The 14,986-nt window shown below is 45.7% G+C and overlaps 2 protein-coding genes across 10 annotated transcripts in view; one reads left to right on the top strand and one right to left on the bottom strand.

The window, feature by feature from the left end:
* Positions 1-5,666, bottom strand: part of PPIP5K1 (diphosphoinositol pentakisphosphate kinase 1) — a 44,037-nt gene extending 38,371 nt beyond the window's left edge. For 4 of the 9 annotated variants that reach the window (XM_072624775.1, XM_072624771.1, XM_072624773.1 and 1 more), the window contains exon 1: positions 5,602-5,666. The gene's annotated coding sequence lies outside the window, so the exon portion shown is untranslated. Of the gene's footprint in view, positions 1-2,480; positions 4,701-5,601 lie in introns of those variants that run through there. The other 5 variants (XM_072624766.1, XM_072624769.1, XM_072624768.1 and 2 more) reach the window with 2 other exon arrangements.
* A 3,560-nt stretch (positions 5,667-9,226) lies between these two features.
* On the top strand, positions 9,227-14,876 carry LOC140514427 (creatine kinase U-type, mitochondrial). Its single transcript, XM_072624777.1, has 10 exons — positions 9,227-9,500; positions 10,379-10,709; positions 11,351-11,549; positions 11,782-11,877; positions 12,305-12,526; positions 12,677-12,762; positions 12,884-13,007; positions 13,916-14,050; positions 14,244-14,369; positions 14,651-14,876. The coding sequence occupies exons 2-10, from the start codon at positions 10,561-10,563 to the stop codon at positions 14,765-14,767; spliced, it is 1,254 nt and encodes a 417-aa protein (XP_072480878.1). The 5' UTR covers positions 9,227-9,500; positions 10,379-10,560; the 3' UTR covers positions 14,768-14,876.
* Positions 14,877-14,986: the final 110 nt, after the last annotated feature.

The following is a 14,986-nucleotide window of genomic DNA, read 5'->3' as shown; positions in this document are numbered from 1 at the left end:
GAGAGGCAGCCCTGCCCTCACCTGAGCATCTGAATTTAATCTCACACTGAATAGCAGCCCTGCCCCCGCCCAAAGCCCTGAGGCTGGAAGCAGCATTTGAATCTCAGACCCCAAACACTGGCTGGGAGGATCAGGAGGTGAGGTGGGTGTGAGGAAAATATTCAGAGGTCAAGTCACTGGCTGGGAAAATGCCCAGAAAAGGGAAAAGAAATAAGACTATAGAAGGTTACTTTCTTGGGGAACAGGCATTTCCTCCCTTCCTTTCTGATGAGGAAGAACAATGCTTACCATCAGGCAAAGACACAGAAATCAAGGCTTCTGTGTCCCAGCCCACTCAATGGGCTCAGGCCATGGAAGAGCTCAAAAAGAATTTTGAAAATCAAGTTAGAGAGGTAGAGGAAAAGCTGGGAAGAGAAATGAGAGACATGAAGTCAAAGCATGAACAGCAAATCAGCTCCCTGCTAAAGGAGACCCAAAAAAATGTTGAAGAAAATAACACCTTGAAAACTAGCCTAACTCAATTGGCAAAAGAGGTTCAAAAAGCCAATGAGGAGAAGAATGCTTTCAAAAGCAGAATTAGCCAAATGGAAAAGGAGATTCAAAAGCTCACTGAAGAAAATAGTTCTTTCAAAATTAGAATGGCACAGATGGAGGCTAAGGACTCTATGAGAAAGCAAGAAATCACAGAACAAAGCCAGAGGAATGGAAAAATGGAAGATAATGTGAAATATCTCATTGGAAAAACAACTGACCTTGAAAATAGATCCAGGAGAGACAATTTAAAAATTATGGGACTACCTGAAAGCCATGATCAAAAGAAGAGCCTAGACATCATCTTTCATGAAATTATCAATGAAAACTGCCCTGAGATTCTAGAACCAGAGGGCAAAATAAATATTCAAGGAATCCACAGAACACCACATGAAAGAGATCCAAAAAGAGAAACTCCTAGGAACATTGTGGCCAAATTCCAGAACTCCCAGGTGAAAGAGAAAATATTGCAAGCAGCTAGAAAGAAACAATTCAAGTATTGTGGAAATACAATCAGGATAACACAAGATCTAGCAGCTTCTACATTAAGGGATCGAAGGGCATGGAATAGGATATTCCAGAAGTCAAAGGAACTAGGACTAAAACCAAGAATCACCTACCCAGCAAAACTGAGTATAATACTTCAGGGGAAAAATTGGTCTTTCAATGAAATAGAGGATTTTCAAGCATTCTTGATGAAAAGACCAGAGCTGAAAAGAAAATTCGACTTCCAAACACAAGAATGAAGAGAACCATGAAAAGGTGAACAGCAAAGAGAAGTCATAAGGGACTTACTAAAGTTGAACTGTTTACATTCCTACATGGAAAGACAATATTTGTAACTCTTGAAACATTTCAGTATCTGGGTACTGGGTGGGAGTACACACACACACATGCACACACGCACACACACATAGAGACAGAGTGCACAGAGTGAATTGAAGAGGATGGGATCATATCTTAAAAAAAAAAAATGAAATCAAGCAGTGAGAGAGAAAGATATTGGGAGGAGAAAGGGAGAATTGAATGGGGCAAATTATCTCTCATAAAAGAGGCAAGCAAAAGACTCATTAGTGGAGGGATAAAGAGGGGAGGTGAGAGAAAAACATGAAGTCTACTCTCATCACATTCCACTAAAGGAAAGAATAAAATGCCTACTCATTTTGGTATGAAAACCTATCTTACAATACAGGAAAGTGGAGGATAAGGGGATAAGCAGAGTCGGGGGGGATGATAGAAGGGAGGGCATGGGGAGGAGAGTGCAATTTGAGGTCAACACTCATGGGGAGGGATAGGATCAAAAGAGAATAGAAGTAATGGGGGACAGGATAGGATGGAGGGAAATATAATTAGTCCTATACAACACAACTATTATGGAAGTCATTTGCAAAACTACATAGATTTGGCCTATATTGAATTGCTTGCCTTCCAAAGGGAAGGGGTGGAGAGGGAGGGAGCTAAAGAAGTTGGAACTCAAAGTGTTAGGATCAACTGTAATGTTCTTACCACTAGGAAATAAGAAATACAGGTAAAGGGGTATAGAAAGCTATCTGGCCCTACAGGACAAAAGAGAAGACAGAGACAAGGGCAGAGAGGGATGATAGAAGAGAGAGCAGATTGGTCATAGGGGCAATTAGAATGCTTGGCATTTGGGGGGGGAGGGGAGAAAAGGGGAGAAAATTTGTAACCCAAAATTTTGTGAAAATGAATGTTAAAAGCTAAATAAAAAAAAAAAAAAAAAAGAGAATCACATAGGACTCTAGGGGAAGCAGGGAAACAAGACTGAGATTACACTGAGACCACAGCACATCAGGAAGAACAGGTGCAAGAGGATGAGAAGTAGGGAAGAAAGAAGGAAGATGCCAAGTGAAAGAAACTGCGATAATTAAAGGTTAGAAGAGCAGACAAAAGGGAACAGCCAAAGGTTATCCCAGCAATGAAACTATTACCAGAGTCAGGGAGTTAACCTGTATGGGGCTGACATTTATTTCTTCAGTTCTTCCAATGGAAAAGTGTCTTGAGCAACAAGTGGGAGGAGCAGCTCCCCATAAGAAGGGCTGGGGGGGCAGAAGCAGGGAAGCTCGATGTTCTTTGCTGAGAGAGAGGGGGCTGACAGTGACATTCCAGACTTAGAACTCAATTTGGAACTTTCTTAGCCCTCTCTCACTCTCCTCACAGTGCTAAACTGAAGGACCCTAATAAAAGCTGAATGAAGCCAGTTGTCATTGCCTGAGACGGCTATCTCCAATTGAGCCCAGCAGTCCACTGCTATGTCAACTGCTCCAAAGCCTTTTACATCTCCATCTAACCCACAGCTTTTCCAATTCAAAGAAATGTACAAAAGACTAGATGTCAAAACGAAGGCCATAAAACTATTAGGGAGATTGAATTTAAGGCAGTCCTATTTCTAACAACATACTCTCAGACTGAGGGCCAAGTGTTTGACACTCGTTTTTCTCATCAGGGACCCTAAGCTCTAGATGTCACAGCACAAGGTTCTGCCTTGGAAAACAGCCAGCAAAAATTCTCAAAAATAACAGCTTGAAAGTTCTGCAGAATGACATTATGGATAGAATACCCAAATTAGGAACAGAAGACTTATGCTCAAATCCAGGCTGTGCTACTTTCTAATGTGGCCCAAAGCAAGTTTTTTCAGTTGCAAAATGAGAGTATTCCCACTTGAAATTCCTACCTCACAGAGTTGTTATAAATAAAGAACTCTGGAAAATGCTATACAAGTGTTTACTGTAGCTTGGGAAGAAAAGTATATGTTTAAATTCATCCAACCTTTTAAAATATTCTTCAGTAATTTGTTTTGATTTTATACCTTCCCACTACAAGTGGTGTTTTCTCTAATTATGTAATTATAATTGACTTGTTCCCATAGACACCTGTCTTTTCAGTCTTCTATGACCTTTTCTCATCTCCTAATCATTATTCAAGGAACTGCATTTTCCTTGGTCTCTTTCTAGACCTTAAAAATATTTTCCTATTTCCCTGTAGAATGCCTTTGTGCCTATATCATTTTGTTGTTACTCTGGACTCAGTGACCTGGCCTGATTTTCATGCCTTATAAGCATTCTCAAGTCTCTGTACAGTTCTGAGTTTAAGTAGCTTAGATTTTTTTCTGTCCTCTCTGTTCTTTCTCTGTAACAGAATTTCCTCTCATGTTTAGGATTCTTCTGATCCTGTGCATTTCCACCCATGGAGTCTCTTCTGGTTTTGCTCTAAATTCACAACAGTCCGTCCTCCTGACTTCACATTTCATCCCAATGACAGACACATGAGCGTTGGGTTAAAGTATTCAGAATTAGAAGCTCCATATACATCAATATGCTTGCTATTAATAAGCCTTGTGTGAGGGAATAAGCATACACTTTGATTGTGTCAAGGGTTACTTAACAAATGAGAAAAGGGTTTTTTTTTATAACTATGGTTAAAGAAGACTTGATGGCTATCTCTCTAAAAGCTAGCCCAAAGAGAAGCCTGACAACAGGTAAAGAAGAGGACCCCTTTACAGTCTCAAATGTGTCTGCAAAGAGCAAGATATCCTTACTTAAGGTCTAGAAAAACGACAAACAAGGTAACAAAAACCAGGTTAATGACAGGTGGAGTTATCATTAATCAAGGGAAATCACTTCTTGAGACCAGATTAGTGCTTTGAAATCTTAGAGCAAAGGTTCTTAATCTGAGGTCCATGGATAGATTTCAGGAGGTACACAAACTTGGATGTGAAAAATAGCCAACATCTAACTGAAGTTTAGCATTTACTTCAACTACGAATGTAAGCAAACTTTATTTTGAGAAGGGTTTTACCAGACTGTCAAAAGGGGTCCATGATACACACACCAAAAAAGGTCAAGAACTTTTGCCTTGGAGGACATCAAGAAGGGGAGAAAAGAAAGTGTCCACTGCCATGATAAGCCTGGCTTTGCTATGAAGGAGGCTTGTGTGAAAGAACAGGAATATACTTTGATTACAGTAAGATTTATTTCTATGTATCTTTTCCAGAAGATGGGGTCAGTACATCCCTCCCACTCCTTTTCCCTTCTCTCCCTCCTCCTCCCCTACACACACACATATGTATGTATATATGTACACACATATGCATGTACATGCACATGTGCATGTATGTATATACACATGTATATACATATATGTGCGCACACACATATACACGTGTATATATGTATACATACACATATACGTCTGCGCAGATATAACATGTGTGTGTATATGTACAGGTAACAGAACAGAGCCTCAGATCTGCTCTACGCTACATGGCAGCCTCACTCACTGGCCCTGAATCAACAGGGGAAAGGAAAGGGGGGGCTTCCACACTGGCTCAGAAATGGGGCCGGGATGGGGAAGGGGCCAGGGGCAGCCAAGTCGCAGACACCTTGACCGCCACACGAAGAGCGCCTTTAGCACCGGTTTTTAGGGACGCACACACTATCCCCCCACAAAGCTCCACGCTCCGCGCCACCCAAGCATCTATCTGGCGATAAGAGGCACGGCTACCACGAAGGGGCAAAGGCGAGGAGGAGGGAAAGGTCCAAAGAGGAAGGCAACACTCTCACGCCCTGGCCCAAGGCACCCCAATTCCTCTCGGGAACCCTCGTCATGAGCATTCGGGGCCGCATGCCGCAGTTCCCAGCGAACACATCAGCCGAGGCTGCAGGCAGAGCTCCCCCGGCCCCCCGATGCGGGGCACCCCGCGTCTTCCCACGCTTCACCCCCAGAGGCTCCCCCCTTCCCTTCTCTTCCTCCCCCGCACCCCCGTGCCGCACAACAGGCCGCGATTTGCTCCCGCGGGGCTCCCCTTGAACCCTCGGATGACCCCCCCCTTCGGAAGGCTCTCTCCCCTCCCCCATCGCCCCCGACATGGAGCGCCCCCCCTCCGCCCGGGTCACCCAGCCTACGCTGACGCGGACGGGTCCCCCCCGGACCCTCTTCCCACCCCGGAGCTCGCCCCTCCGACCCGCGACCCCCCCGCCCGGGCGACCCCCTCAGACGCCGCCCCCGACCCCAGCCCCCAGCCACTCCCCCACTGCCGGGGCCCTCACTCACCCGCCTCCCTCCGCCGGCGCAGCCGAACCTGCCGGCAGAGGGCACCTGACAGGGACCCAATCAGAGCGCGACTTCCCCTCCCCCGCGCCGCCAATCAGAGGCGGGCGCGCTCCGGGAGGGGCGTCAGGCTGCGTTGGCCCGTGCTGTCGGAGGAAGCGCGACCCCTGGTGTCGGACGGGGGGCGGTGCAGTCTGGCTCAATGCTAGGGCCCGCCGCAGCTCCCGCTAAGGACATCCTTCAATCCTTGCGCATACTGCACCTCTTAACCCCGGGATTAAAGGCAGAGACCGAGAGCCGGATAAAGAGACTGTGCCCGGCGGACGGGCACCTAAAGGGGATCGGAGAGAGCGCAGAGAGGGGGGAAACCACGGCATGTGGAACTGCGTACCCCCTGAAGGGCCAAGGCCGTGTCCCCCTCTGTTCTGTAGCAAGTGCAGCCAAGTGACGTCATCGCCTCTCTGATGACGTAGTCTTCTCAGCTGTTAACAATTCAGTTGGGAAGCCCGCGTAGACGCAGGATAAGTGACTGAAGATATGTGCAAACGAAACAAGCCACAGACAAAGACAGAGAGAATAAGGAGACTGGAGAGTACCGAAAGGAAGCAGAAACTGAAATAGGACAAAAAGACAGAAGCAGAAATGATCAACCAGCACTTATTAAGCGCCTACTACATACCTCTCAGGGAATGCAAGGTCCAAAATGAAGGGCTTTCCTTGTTCCTACATAAGCATACACATTCACAAAAATAAATTCAAAGTTGTTTTTTTTTTGTGGAAAGAAGATAGCATGCATGTGTAGAACCCATATAAGACTGCATGCCATCTCGAGGAGGGAAGGGGAAAGGAGGGGGAGAAAATCTAAGACTTATGGAAGTGATGGTAGAAAACTGAAAACAAATAAATTAATAAAATATATATATATTTTAAAAAAGAAAGAAGGTAGCAACTGAGCTGAGCTTTGAAAGGAAACTAGGGATTCTAAGAAGCAGAGGTAAAGAGGGAGTGCATTCTAGGAATGCGTTAGAGCAGTTGCAAAGGGAATGGAGATAGGAAAGGGAATATTTCTATGTGATGAGCAGCAAGAAGCCCACTTTAGCTAAAATGAAGGTTAAAAAGTGCTAGGTTGTGAGGGTTCTGAAGTCTCAAGAGTTCATGTTCTATGCTAAAGATTAAAAGGAGCCACTGGAGTTTACGAATCAGGGGAGCAACAGGTTTTGTCTTTGCTTTAGTAAAAATCACTGACATTTATATAGCAGATTGGTTTGAGGAAAGATTTGGGTCTGGAACACCAATAAGCTTGTTGTGGTTCAGTCTTGTCGATTCTTCATGACTCTATTTGGGGTTTTCTTGGCAAAGATACCCGAGTGGTTTTCCATTTAATTTTCCAGCCAATTTTACAGAGGAGGAAACTGAGGCAACCAGAGTTAAGTGACTTCCCCAAGGTCACACAGATTGTGTCTGAAGCTATATTCATTTTAGGAAAATAAGTTTTTCTGACTCCAGGCTAGGTGCTCTATCTACTGTGCCCCAGGCTATAGAAATGGTATCGGTAAGAGGTAATAAAGACCTGAATTAAAGTGACCTTGTGAGTAGAAAGGATACAGATGCAAGCCAGCTGATTGTTAAGTGGTCAGCATGAGCATTATCCCTCAGAAATCTTTCAATTTCTATAAATCAAGGCTTGATTTATTGTTTTGCTGATTGTCTAGATGCTTAAGATTGTCTAAACACTTAAGAAACTGTTTATAACGCAAATTAAACTTAAAAGTATGAGTGAATACATTATTCCCAGCCTCCTCCCAGTCCAGCAGTCAAATATTTACCAGCACATCTCTATATTGCTCTATAAACATTACTTGAGCTCAGTAGACGTGCAGTTGAAGACTTGGAGAATGAAGTCATCATCAGACTAGAGGCATGGTGACTATAGATTAATGAAAATACATATGATTATTGTTATTATTATTGACATCAATATGGTGCTCTAAGGTTTGCAAAATGCTTTACATCTATTACCTCATTTGAGTCCTCACAACACCCAAGAATGCAAGAGATGTCCTGGAGGTAGATTTCACAAGACTTGACTTGACAGTAGTTCATAATTTAGAGTGAGGAGGAAGAACAAATAGAGGGTGATTCCAAGATTGTGAAACTGGGTAACTAGAAAGATGAGACCTTTGACAGAAAAAGGAAAGTTAAAAAACAGGTGAATTTGAGAACAGGACATACAGGTGCATATATCCAGTAAGCAGCTGGTGATTCAGGACTGAAGCTCAGGGGAGAGACTAGAATTTCATATATGCACAAATCAGCAACACTACAGAGAAAATTAATGCAAGTTGAAGATCATAGAGGTGGAAAGATGTCTAAGTGGAAAGGTTTTTAGAGAGGAAAAATGCCAGCTTTCCCCCTCCTTCACTCAACCTGATGTCTACCAAGCCATTCTCTGTTGGAGGTCTCTATAAGGACAGTCCTCCCACCCCATTCTTGGTTTCCTCTCCTTTCTTCTAGAACTACTGGTGAGTTGATCTCTTCCTCAGAAGTTTTTGGATCCCTGACACTTTACCGCACCATTTTTTACCGGACTTCACTTTATGCTAACCTAAAGATTAAAAGAATGATAGCAATAAATCCAAGAACTGATATTCTAGGCACTTTCCTTATAATCTCTTCATTGAAGTAAATACCCCTCTGACTGCATATTGTGCCCTCCTCCTGATAATTATATCCCTTTTTACCAGGTATTCTCCAAATGAGGTAATTATCCTAATTTGAGTAACTACTCAGTTAATCTAGGTAATTCCTTGGCTCCCCAGGAACAAGTCCCTACCTCCCACACACATAGTACTTCCATCCAACCTTTATGTTCACCTCTAATTCTCATAACTACCCACTCTCTGACATAAAACTCTCTTGCTACACCTGATTAACTCTTCCCTCCCTTACCTGAGCAACTACATTCACTTCCAGTGAACTTTATCCCTCTCCTCTTTTATCTGAATTATAATCCCACAAGCACAAGTAATATTCATCTTCTTCAGAGGGGTTATTTCGTCTACATTTTAGCAATTACTCCTCCTCGGGAAGGATTGTTAAAATCCCAGGAGCTGGAGAGGCCTTTGGTGGTTTCTGAAAGTATCTCACTCTGAGGAAAATTTTTGCCCACTTTGGAGAGGACAATAGGAACCTGAAGAGAATGAAAGTATTAAGATTTTAGCACTAGGAAAGAAAGCTATTATGGAGTGGGAACACCTCTTTCTCAATGAATTTTCCCCAAAGATTTCCATACAGATATGCAAATATGGTTTGTCTGGTAAGGAAAAGAAATCACTGGACTGCTTCTCTAGCTAATCTGCCTCACCCTTCCCTTTCTCTACGCTCCTCCCTTTTAGTTTCTCTCCCTCTTTCCTGAAACAGCAGGCTAGGTTTGAAGGTCAAGACACACCTGGAGCCACACCTATAACTCCTGGGGCCAAGCCAGCTATTCATTTAATGTCACTCAAGAGAAGAGGGAGGAGAAAAGACGGCTGACGGTGTATTGAAGAAGGACCAGATCCCCTGATGACCCCATGCCCTTGTGCCTGAGTAGACCTTAAAAGCTGGATTAAATCAGTATTAAAGATCCCAGAGAGGAAATGCTTATGTTGGGTTGAAAAGTCCAAGAGCTCTGTGCCTGCCAGTCCTATCCCCATATGCCCAATCTCCTAACCACACCCCTACCTTTTACTCCACCCTTCATTCACTCCCCTCCAGCCCAGAGACTGGGGAAAAGGAAGAGCAGAGAGAGGAAGAAATTTCCCTTGCAAACCAACTTCCCTGCTCCATAAAGTCAGACTGACTGGAAAGTCAGACAGACAGAGAAACTGACGGGAAACCTGTGTCTTCAACCAACCGATCAGGTACAGAGTTGAGAAAAGGGAAAATAGGAGGCAGTAGGGTGGAGGGAAAGATGGGCTTGAGGAGTGGGGACTGGGAGATTCTGGGAAAACAGGGCATCAGCTTTGGACCATGGGGCAGGCGCCTGGGGGTACAGTGTAAGTGAAGGCGGGAGTTGAATCCCCTTGCCCACGGGGGTAAGAAAAGGCCCTTCTGAATGTCGCTCAAGCTTATGAAAAGCAAGCACAGGGCTGGTAGCCAGACACCTGAATCTTCTTCCTGTTTCTAAGGAAAGGGTGACCTTGAACAAGTGGATTCCTCGTTCAGGCTCCACTTGCCTCTTTCTGCCTCTCTGTGTATCTGTGTGACTGTTTGTTTGCACGAGTCTATGTCGATCTCAGTCTCTGTCCCTCTGCTTCTTCCTTTGATGTCTGAGTGGGTTCCCCCTTTTCTCTCGGTTTCTAAGGCGCCGCCTCTCTCAAGGAAGAGATGGTGGTAGGGCAGGCTCAGTAAAGAGGAAAAGTCGGGGGTGTCAGGCAATGTCACCGTTTCACACCCACATCGTACACTTCTCCGGTTACAAATTAAACTGGGCGTTCCAGGGGCTGGCAGGTATCCGGGTGCAGCACCTCCCATGAGCGCTGTCCGCTATTTGGTGCTGAAATTGGGAAGAAGAGAGCCCCAGGATTGCTGTGGGCGTTCCTTAGACTCAGGGGCCCCTCCTTCTTCCCTCTCAATTGCCTGATTCTAGATGACACAACAACACCACCCCCCATCCAGTGGGGGTAGGGTAGAAGGCGGGGCCTCCGTGAAACCCTCCCCTAGGGACTGCGGCTCCAGCCTCTCCCCCCACCCTTTCTGTCCCGCATACCCCCCTAGCTCACTGCGCTTCTCCACGCAGCTCCAGTGCCAGCCCCTGCTCTGACTCCAACCCAGTCTCCAACCACTTCGCCTTCTGCTCCAGCATCGGTTCTGGCCCAGCGCCGGCCCCCTTCCATCTACAGATCTAGCTTTCGGCCTCTGGTTCGCTTTGGGCCCCAGCTCCAGCTCTAACTCCCAGATCGAGTACCCGGCCACCACGCCATGGCTAGTTCCTTCTCCCGATTATTCTCTGCCCGCCCGGGACTCAGGCTTCTTGCTGTGGCCGGTGCAGGGTCTCTGGCTGCTGGGTATCTGCTCCGCCCCGACCCACTACGAGCCTCTGGCGAGCGAAGAAGGCTATACCCACCCAGGTATCAGCGCCTGAGGAATGGGGTGCCCAGGGCGGTGATGGGAAGATGAGGATGGAAATTGGGAACCAGGGTTCGAATAGCGACTATATTAACCTTGACACTAGAACAGGGAGGCTGTCACTAGAGGGTCAGGGATGGGAATGCTAGCTGGAACCATGGGACACATTCCTAGAGACCTGTTACCAAATGACCCGCCCCCAAAGCCCCATATTAGCCTTGAGAGTTCTCGATCTGCTCAGACAGGTTAGGGGCTCTCTGATCTATTTCTGTCATTTATAATCCTTTTGTCAAGCATCCTTTGCTAGCTCATTCAGATTCCTCTCTTCCCTGAGTCCTACTTAGGTATTCCAGGGAAAATGGCACTGAGTAGGGTTTGGGAAAACTAAGCTGTCTAGGGTTTGTGGCTAAGGGTTGTATATGACTGACTAGGGAGCACAGGCCAGAAGGATCCCTAAAGCGATTACTACAGCACCTCTCTCTCTAATCCCTCTCTTTTCCACACTGCACATCTTCCCATCTTGTGGGGGAAAGACAACAGGAGGTCACATGCAGGAGCTTAAGCTTCTGGGCAGATCCCAGTAAGGTTATGTTTGGTTCCTGTCCCCTGCCTCCCCTATGGTCACTTCTGTACCCCTCCTCAGTGCAGAGTACCCTGACCTTAGAAAACATAACAACTGCATGGCTAGTCACCTGACTCCAGCTGTTTATGCCCGGCTCTGCGACAAGACCACGCCCACAGGATGGACACTAGACCAGTGTATCCAGACTGGTGTGGACAACCCTGGTCACCCTTTCATCAAGACTGTGGGCATGGTAGCCGGAGATGAAGAGACCTATGAGGTGGGTGGACCTCTGAGCTTCTCCCAATGACCCTAACTCCTCTTTCCCAGTAATCTTCCTCACAGAATCCAAGCTTCTTTCCAGTGATCCCCAAACCTTCCCCTCAGACCCCGTGTTCTTCTGTACTCAAGTTTTCTGTCTCCATGAAATCAGTCTAAGACTGAGTTCTTGGAAGAAAACAAGAAAATTTGTCTTTCTCCGTTGCTCACCCTTCCCCCCATAATTTCCCCAGGTATTTGCTGACCTTTTTGACCCAGTGATCCAAGAAAGACATAATGGCTATGATCCCCGAACAATGAAACATACCACAGACTTGGATGCCAGCAAGGTGAACATTGAATACCCAAACTCTAAGCCATTTAAGTTGTACCATTCTTGTCTCATGATCCCTCTGAATTTTTGGTGTTCCATTCCCTTGACTTTGCTGATTTCTTGACCTCCATTACCTAATATGAGAATTTGGTCTGGATCATCATCTTGATGTGGGAAACGAAGCATCTTAAAGGAAAGCAAGTTCAGCAAGAACAAGATAGTTCCTGTGGTAGAGCTGTCATGCCACATAAAGGGATGTTTTGAAGGAATTTCCATATTTGGGGAAATGGGGCATCCTATATGCATCATACCTCCTTACACATATGCAAGATAGAGCAGCTAGGATGCCCCTAGTCCCTAGACTTTCTCCCCCTACCCCCAGGACCTCCTAAGTCCACCTAATATATCTTTAGTGTCCTTAACTAATCTTCCAAATCTTCTAGATTCGAGCTGGCCACTTTGATGAGAGGTATGTATTATCCTCAAGAGTCCGGACTGGCCGAAGCATCAGGGGACTCAGTCTACCCCCTGCTTGTACAAGGGCTGAGCGACGGGAGGTGGAACGAGTTGTAGTGGATGCACTGAGTGGCCTGCAGGGTGACCTGGCTGGACGATATTACCGACTCAGTGAGATGACTGAGGCTGAGCAACAGCAACTTATTGATGTGAGGGGCTCTATGGGAGTGGGTGGGATGAGAAACAAGAGTTGGAAGAGGCTGAATCAGATATGACTTATGCAGCTGGGACAGACCCAGAAGCTAAAGTGGTTGAGGACCTACAAAGATGTTTACACTATGCTCCTTAACTCCCCCCAGGACCACTTCCTATTTGACAAGCCTGTGTCTCCCTTGCTGACAGCAGCAGGAATGGCCCGAGACTGGCCAGATGCTCGAGGAATCTGGTATGGAATGTGCACTTTTTCTTCTTCAATCCTTTGCCCTCTCTTCTTACATTTTTCCATGACCCTTCACTCAAACCTCATCCTGTTCCTGCCTCCTGATCCTATACCTCCCCTTCCTCAGGCACAACAATGAAAAAAGCTTCTTGATCTGGGTGAATGAGGAGGATCACACACGGGTCATCTCAATGGAAAAGGGTGGCAACATGAAAAGAGTGTTCGAGAGATTCTGCCGGGGGCTCAAGGAGGTTGGAGGGGAGTGGGCTGAGGAATTGGTTGGGAGGGCAAATGGGAATCAGAAAACAAAGATATGAAGGGAAGTAGGTAGGAATCTTGGGAGATCTGTGGTGGGAAGGAGTGAATGATCTGATTTAGAAGGATGAAGCCTGGAGGGGGAGGGAATGAGCAAGAATGGGTAGAATTTGAGTCATGTCCCTAGATTCATGCAGAAAAAAAGTTTTATGCAGAAAAAGGGGATGAGTATGTTCACAACTGTAGTAGAAAATACTCCATCTTCCTAGTTCCAAGGTGAGCCTAGCTTCTGGACCCTTTTACTTTTATTATGGTTTCCTGTCTATGGCTTTAACCAATAAGTAGGATGGCTGAGGTTCCAATTGGCTAAGCGGCCATTGGAATCATTCTAAGGGTGTAGGAAAATCTTCAGAGTTCTAGAGAAGGAAGGAGTCACCAGTTCTATTTGGAACTGAGTTCCCATGTTAAGTTCTAACCTAAGTATCCCCTCTATTCTAAATTCTATGTGCATGTTTCCATACATCTAATTCTAGCTAAGAGAGAGAAAGGAATACCTGCATTCCATTTTCTGGATGAATAGTTTATGCCCACCTTGAGCAAGTATGTGGGAGAATTCCCAAGGCAATGGGAAAACTTACTGTTTCTCTTGTTCTGCTATTAATTTTCATGTCAACGGGTTAAGACCCCTGCCTCTGTTTCTAACTGAAGGAAATAGTTCCACGACACTAAATGAGGGGCCTCTCCTAGGTTCTAGTCTCTAAGGTATCTTTGTCTTTAAGGTTCTAGCTAGAGAAAGTATTCTTATTTTCCCAATTCTAACTAGAGATTCCTGAATCACTGCCACTCTGCCTAAAAGAGGGTCCATGTGCCAATGATTTTAGTTAAGAGGGTTTATGTGTCTCAGGTGGAACGTCTAATCCAAGAACGTGGCTGGGAGTTCATGTGGAATGAGCGTTTGGGTTACATCCTGACTTGCCCTTCTAATTTGGGAACTGGACTTCGAGCAGGCGTACATGTCAAACTGCCCCTGTTAAGCAAGGTGAAAGAGCTGAGGGAGGGGAAGAGTAAAACAGTGTTGGGGTAGGCCCATGTTGGTGCCAAAGGGAAAGTAGGGGGATAATGGGAGAATTCTGAGTAAAGGGAAGAGTTCTAACAGAACATTCAGCCCCAGACCCTGGAGGACCTGCCTCCCTCTTTCCTGATTCTGTCTTCCATCCTCTGTTTCCCTCTAGGACAGTCGATTCCCCAAGATCTTAGAGAACCTAAGGCTACAAAAACGTGGAACTGGTGGGGTGGACACTGCAGCCACAGGCAGCACTTTTGACATTTCCAACTTGGATCGGCTAGGCAAATCAGAGGTGAGAACTTGTAGGAGGGAGGGTATTTGGGTATCAGGGGACAAGGGTTAAGAGTGGTGGATCCTAGGAAGATTAGGAGGACAAGTCCAAAAGAAATCCAAGAAGATGGTGCAAGTCTGAGATGAAACTTGGGATCAGGGAAGTCATTGGGAATGAAATGTTAGGGATTGGTTAGTAGGAGGGAGGTGAAGATCAGGAAAGAAGCTCCAAGGAGTATGAAAGACAAGAGTGTTTTCCCAGAGTGCATGTTAAGAGACTCAAAATCAGTCAATGTCTTCCAGGTGGAGCTGGTACAGCTTGTCATTGATGGGGTTAACTACCTGATTGACTGTGAGCGGCGACTAGAGAGAGGACAGGACATTCGTGTGCCTGCACCCATTGTCAACCCCAAGAATTAGCTTTCCAATGACCCATAGACCCTCCCAAGCTCTCAGCCATTTACTCAGCGAATACCATCTCCTGCCAACTGTGAATCTGACCCAGTAAAAACTGTCTTGTTATGCTCTAGTTGTCTGTAATCTCTAATGCTACATAGAGTGATAGGAAACTAATTCCAGAAAAAGAAAAGGGGAAAAGGTCTGAAAGACATAGTAAATTGATGGAGGTAGACAAAAGAT

Source organism: Notamacropus eugenii, chromosome 7 (assembly GCF_028372415.1).
Source record: "Notamacropus eugenii isolate mMacEug1 chromosome 7, mMacEug1.pri_v2, whole genome shotgun sequence".
NCBI classification, from domain to species: Eukaryota; Metazoa; Chordata; class Mammalia; order Diprotodontia; family Macropodidae; genus Notamacropus; species Notamacropus eugenii.
This window is presented reverse-complemented; position numbering and strand designations above follow the sequence as displayed.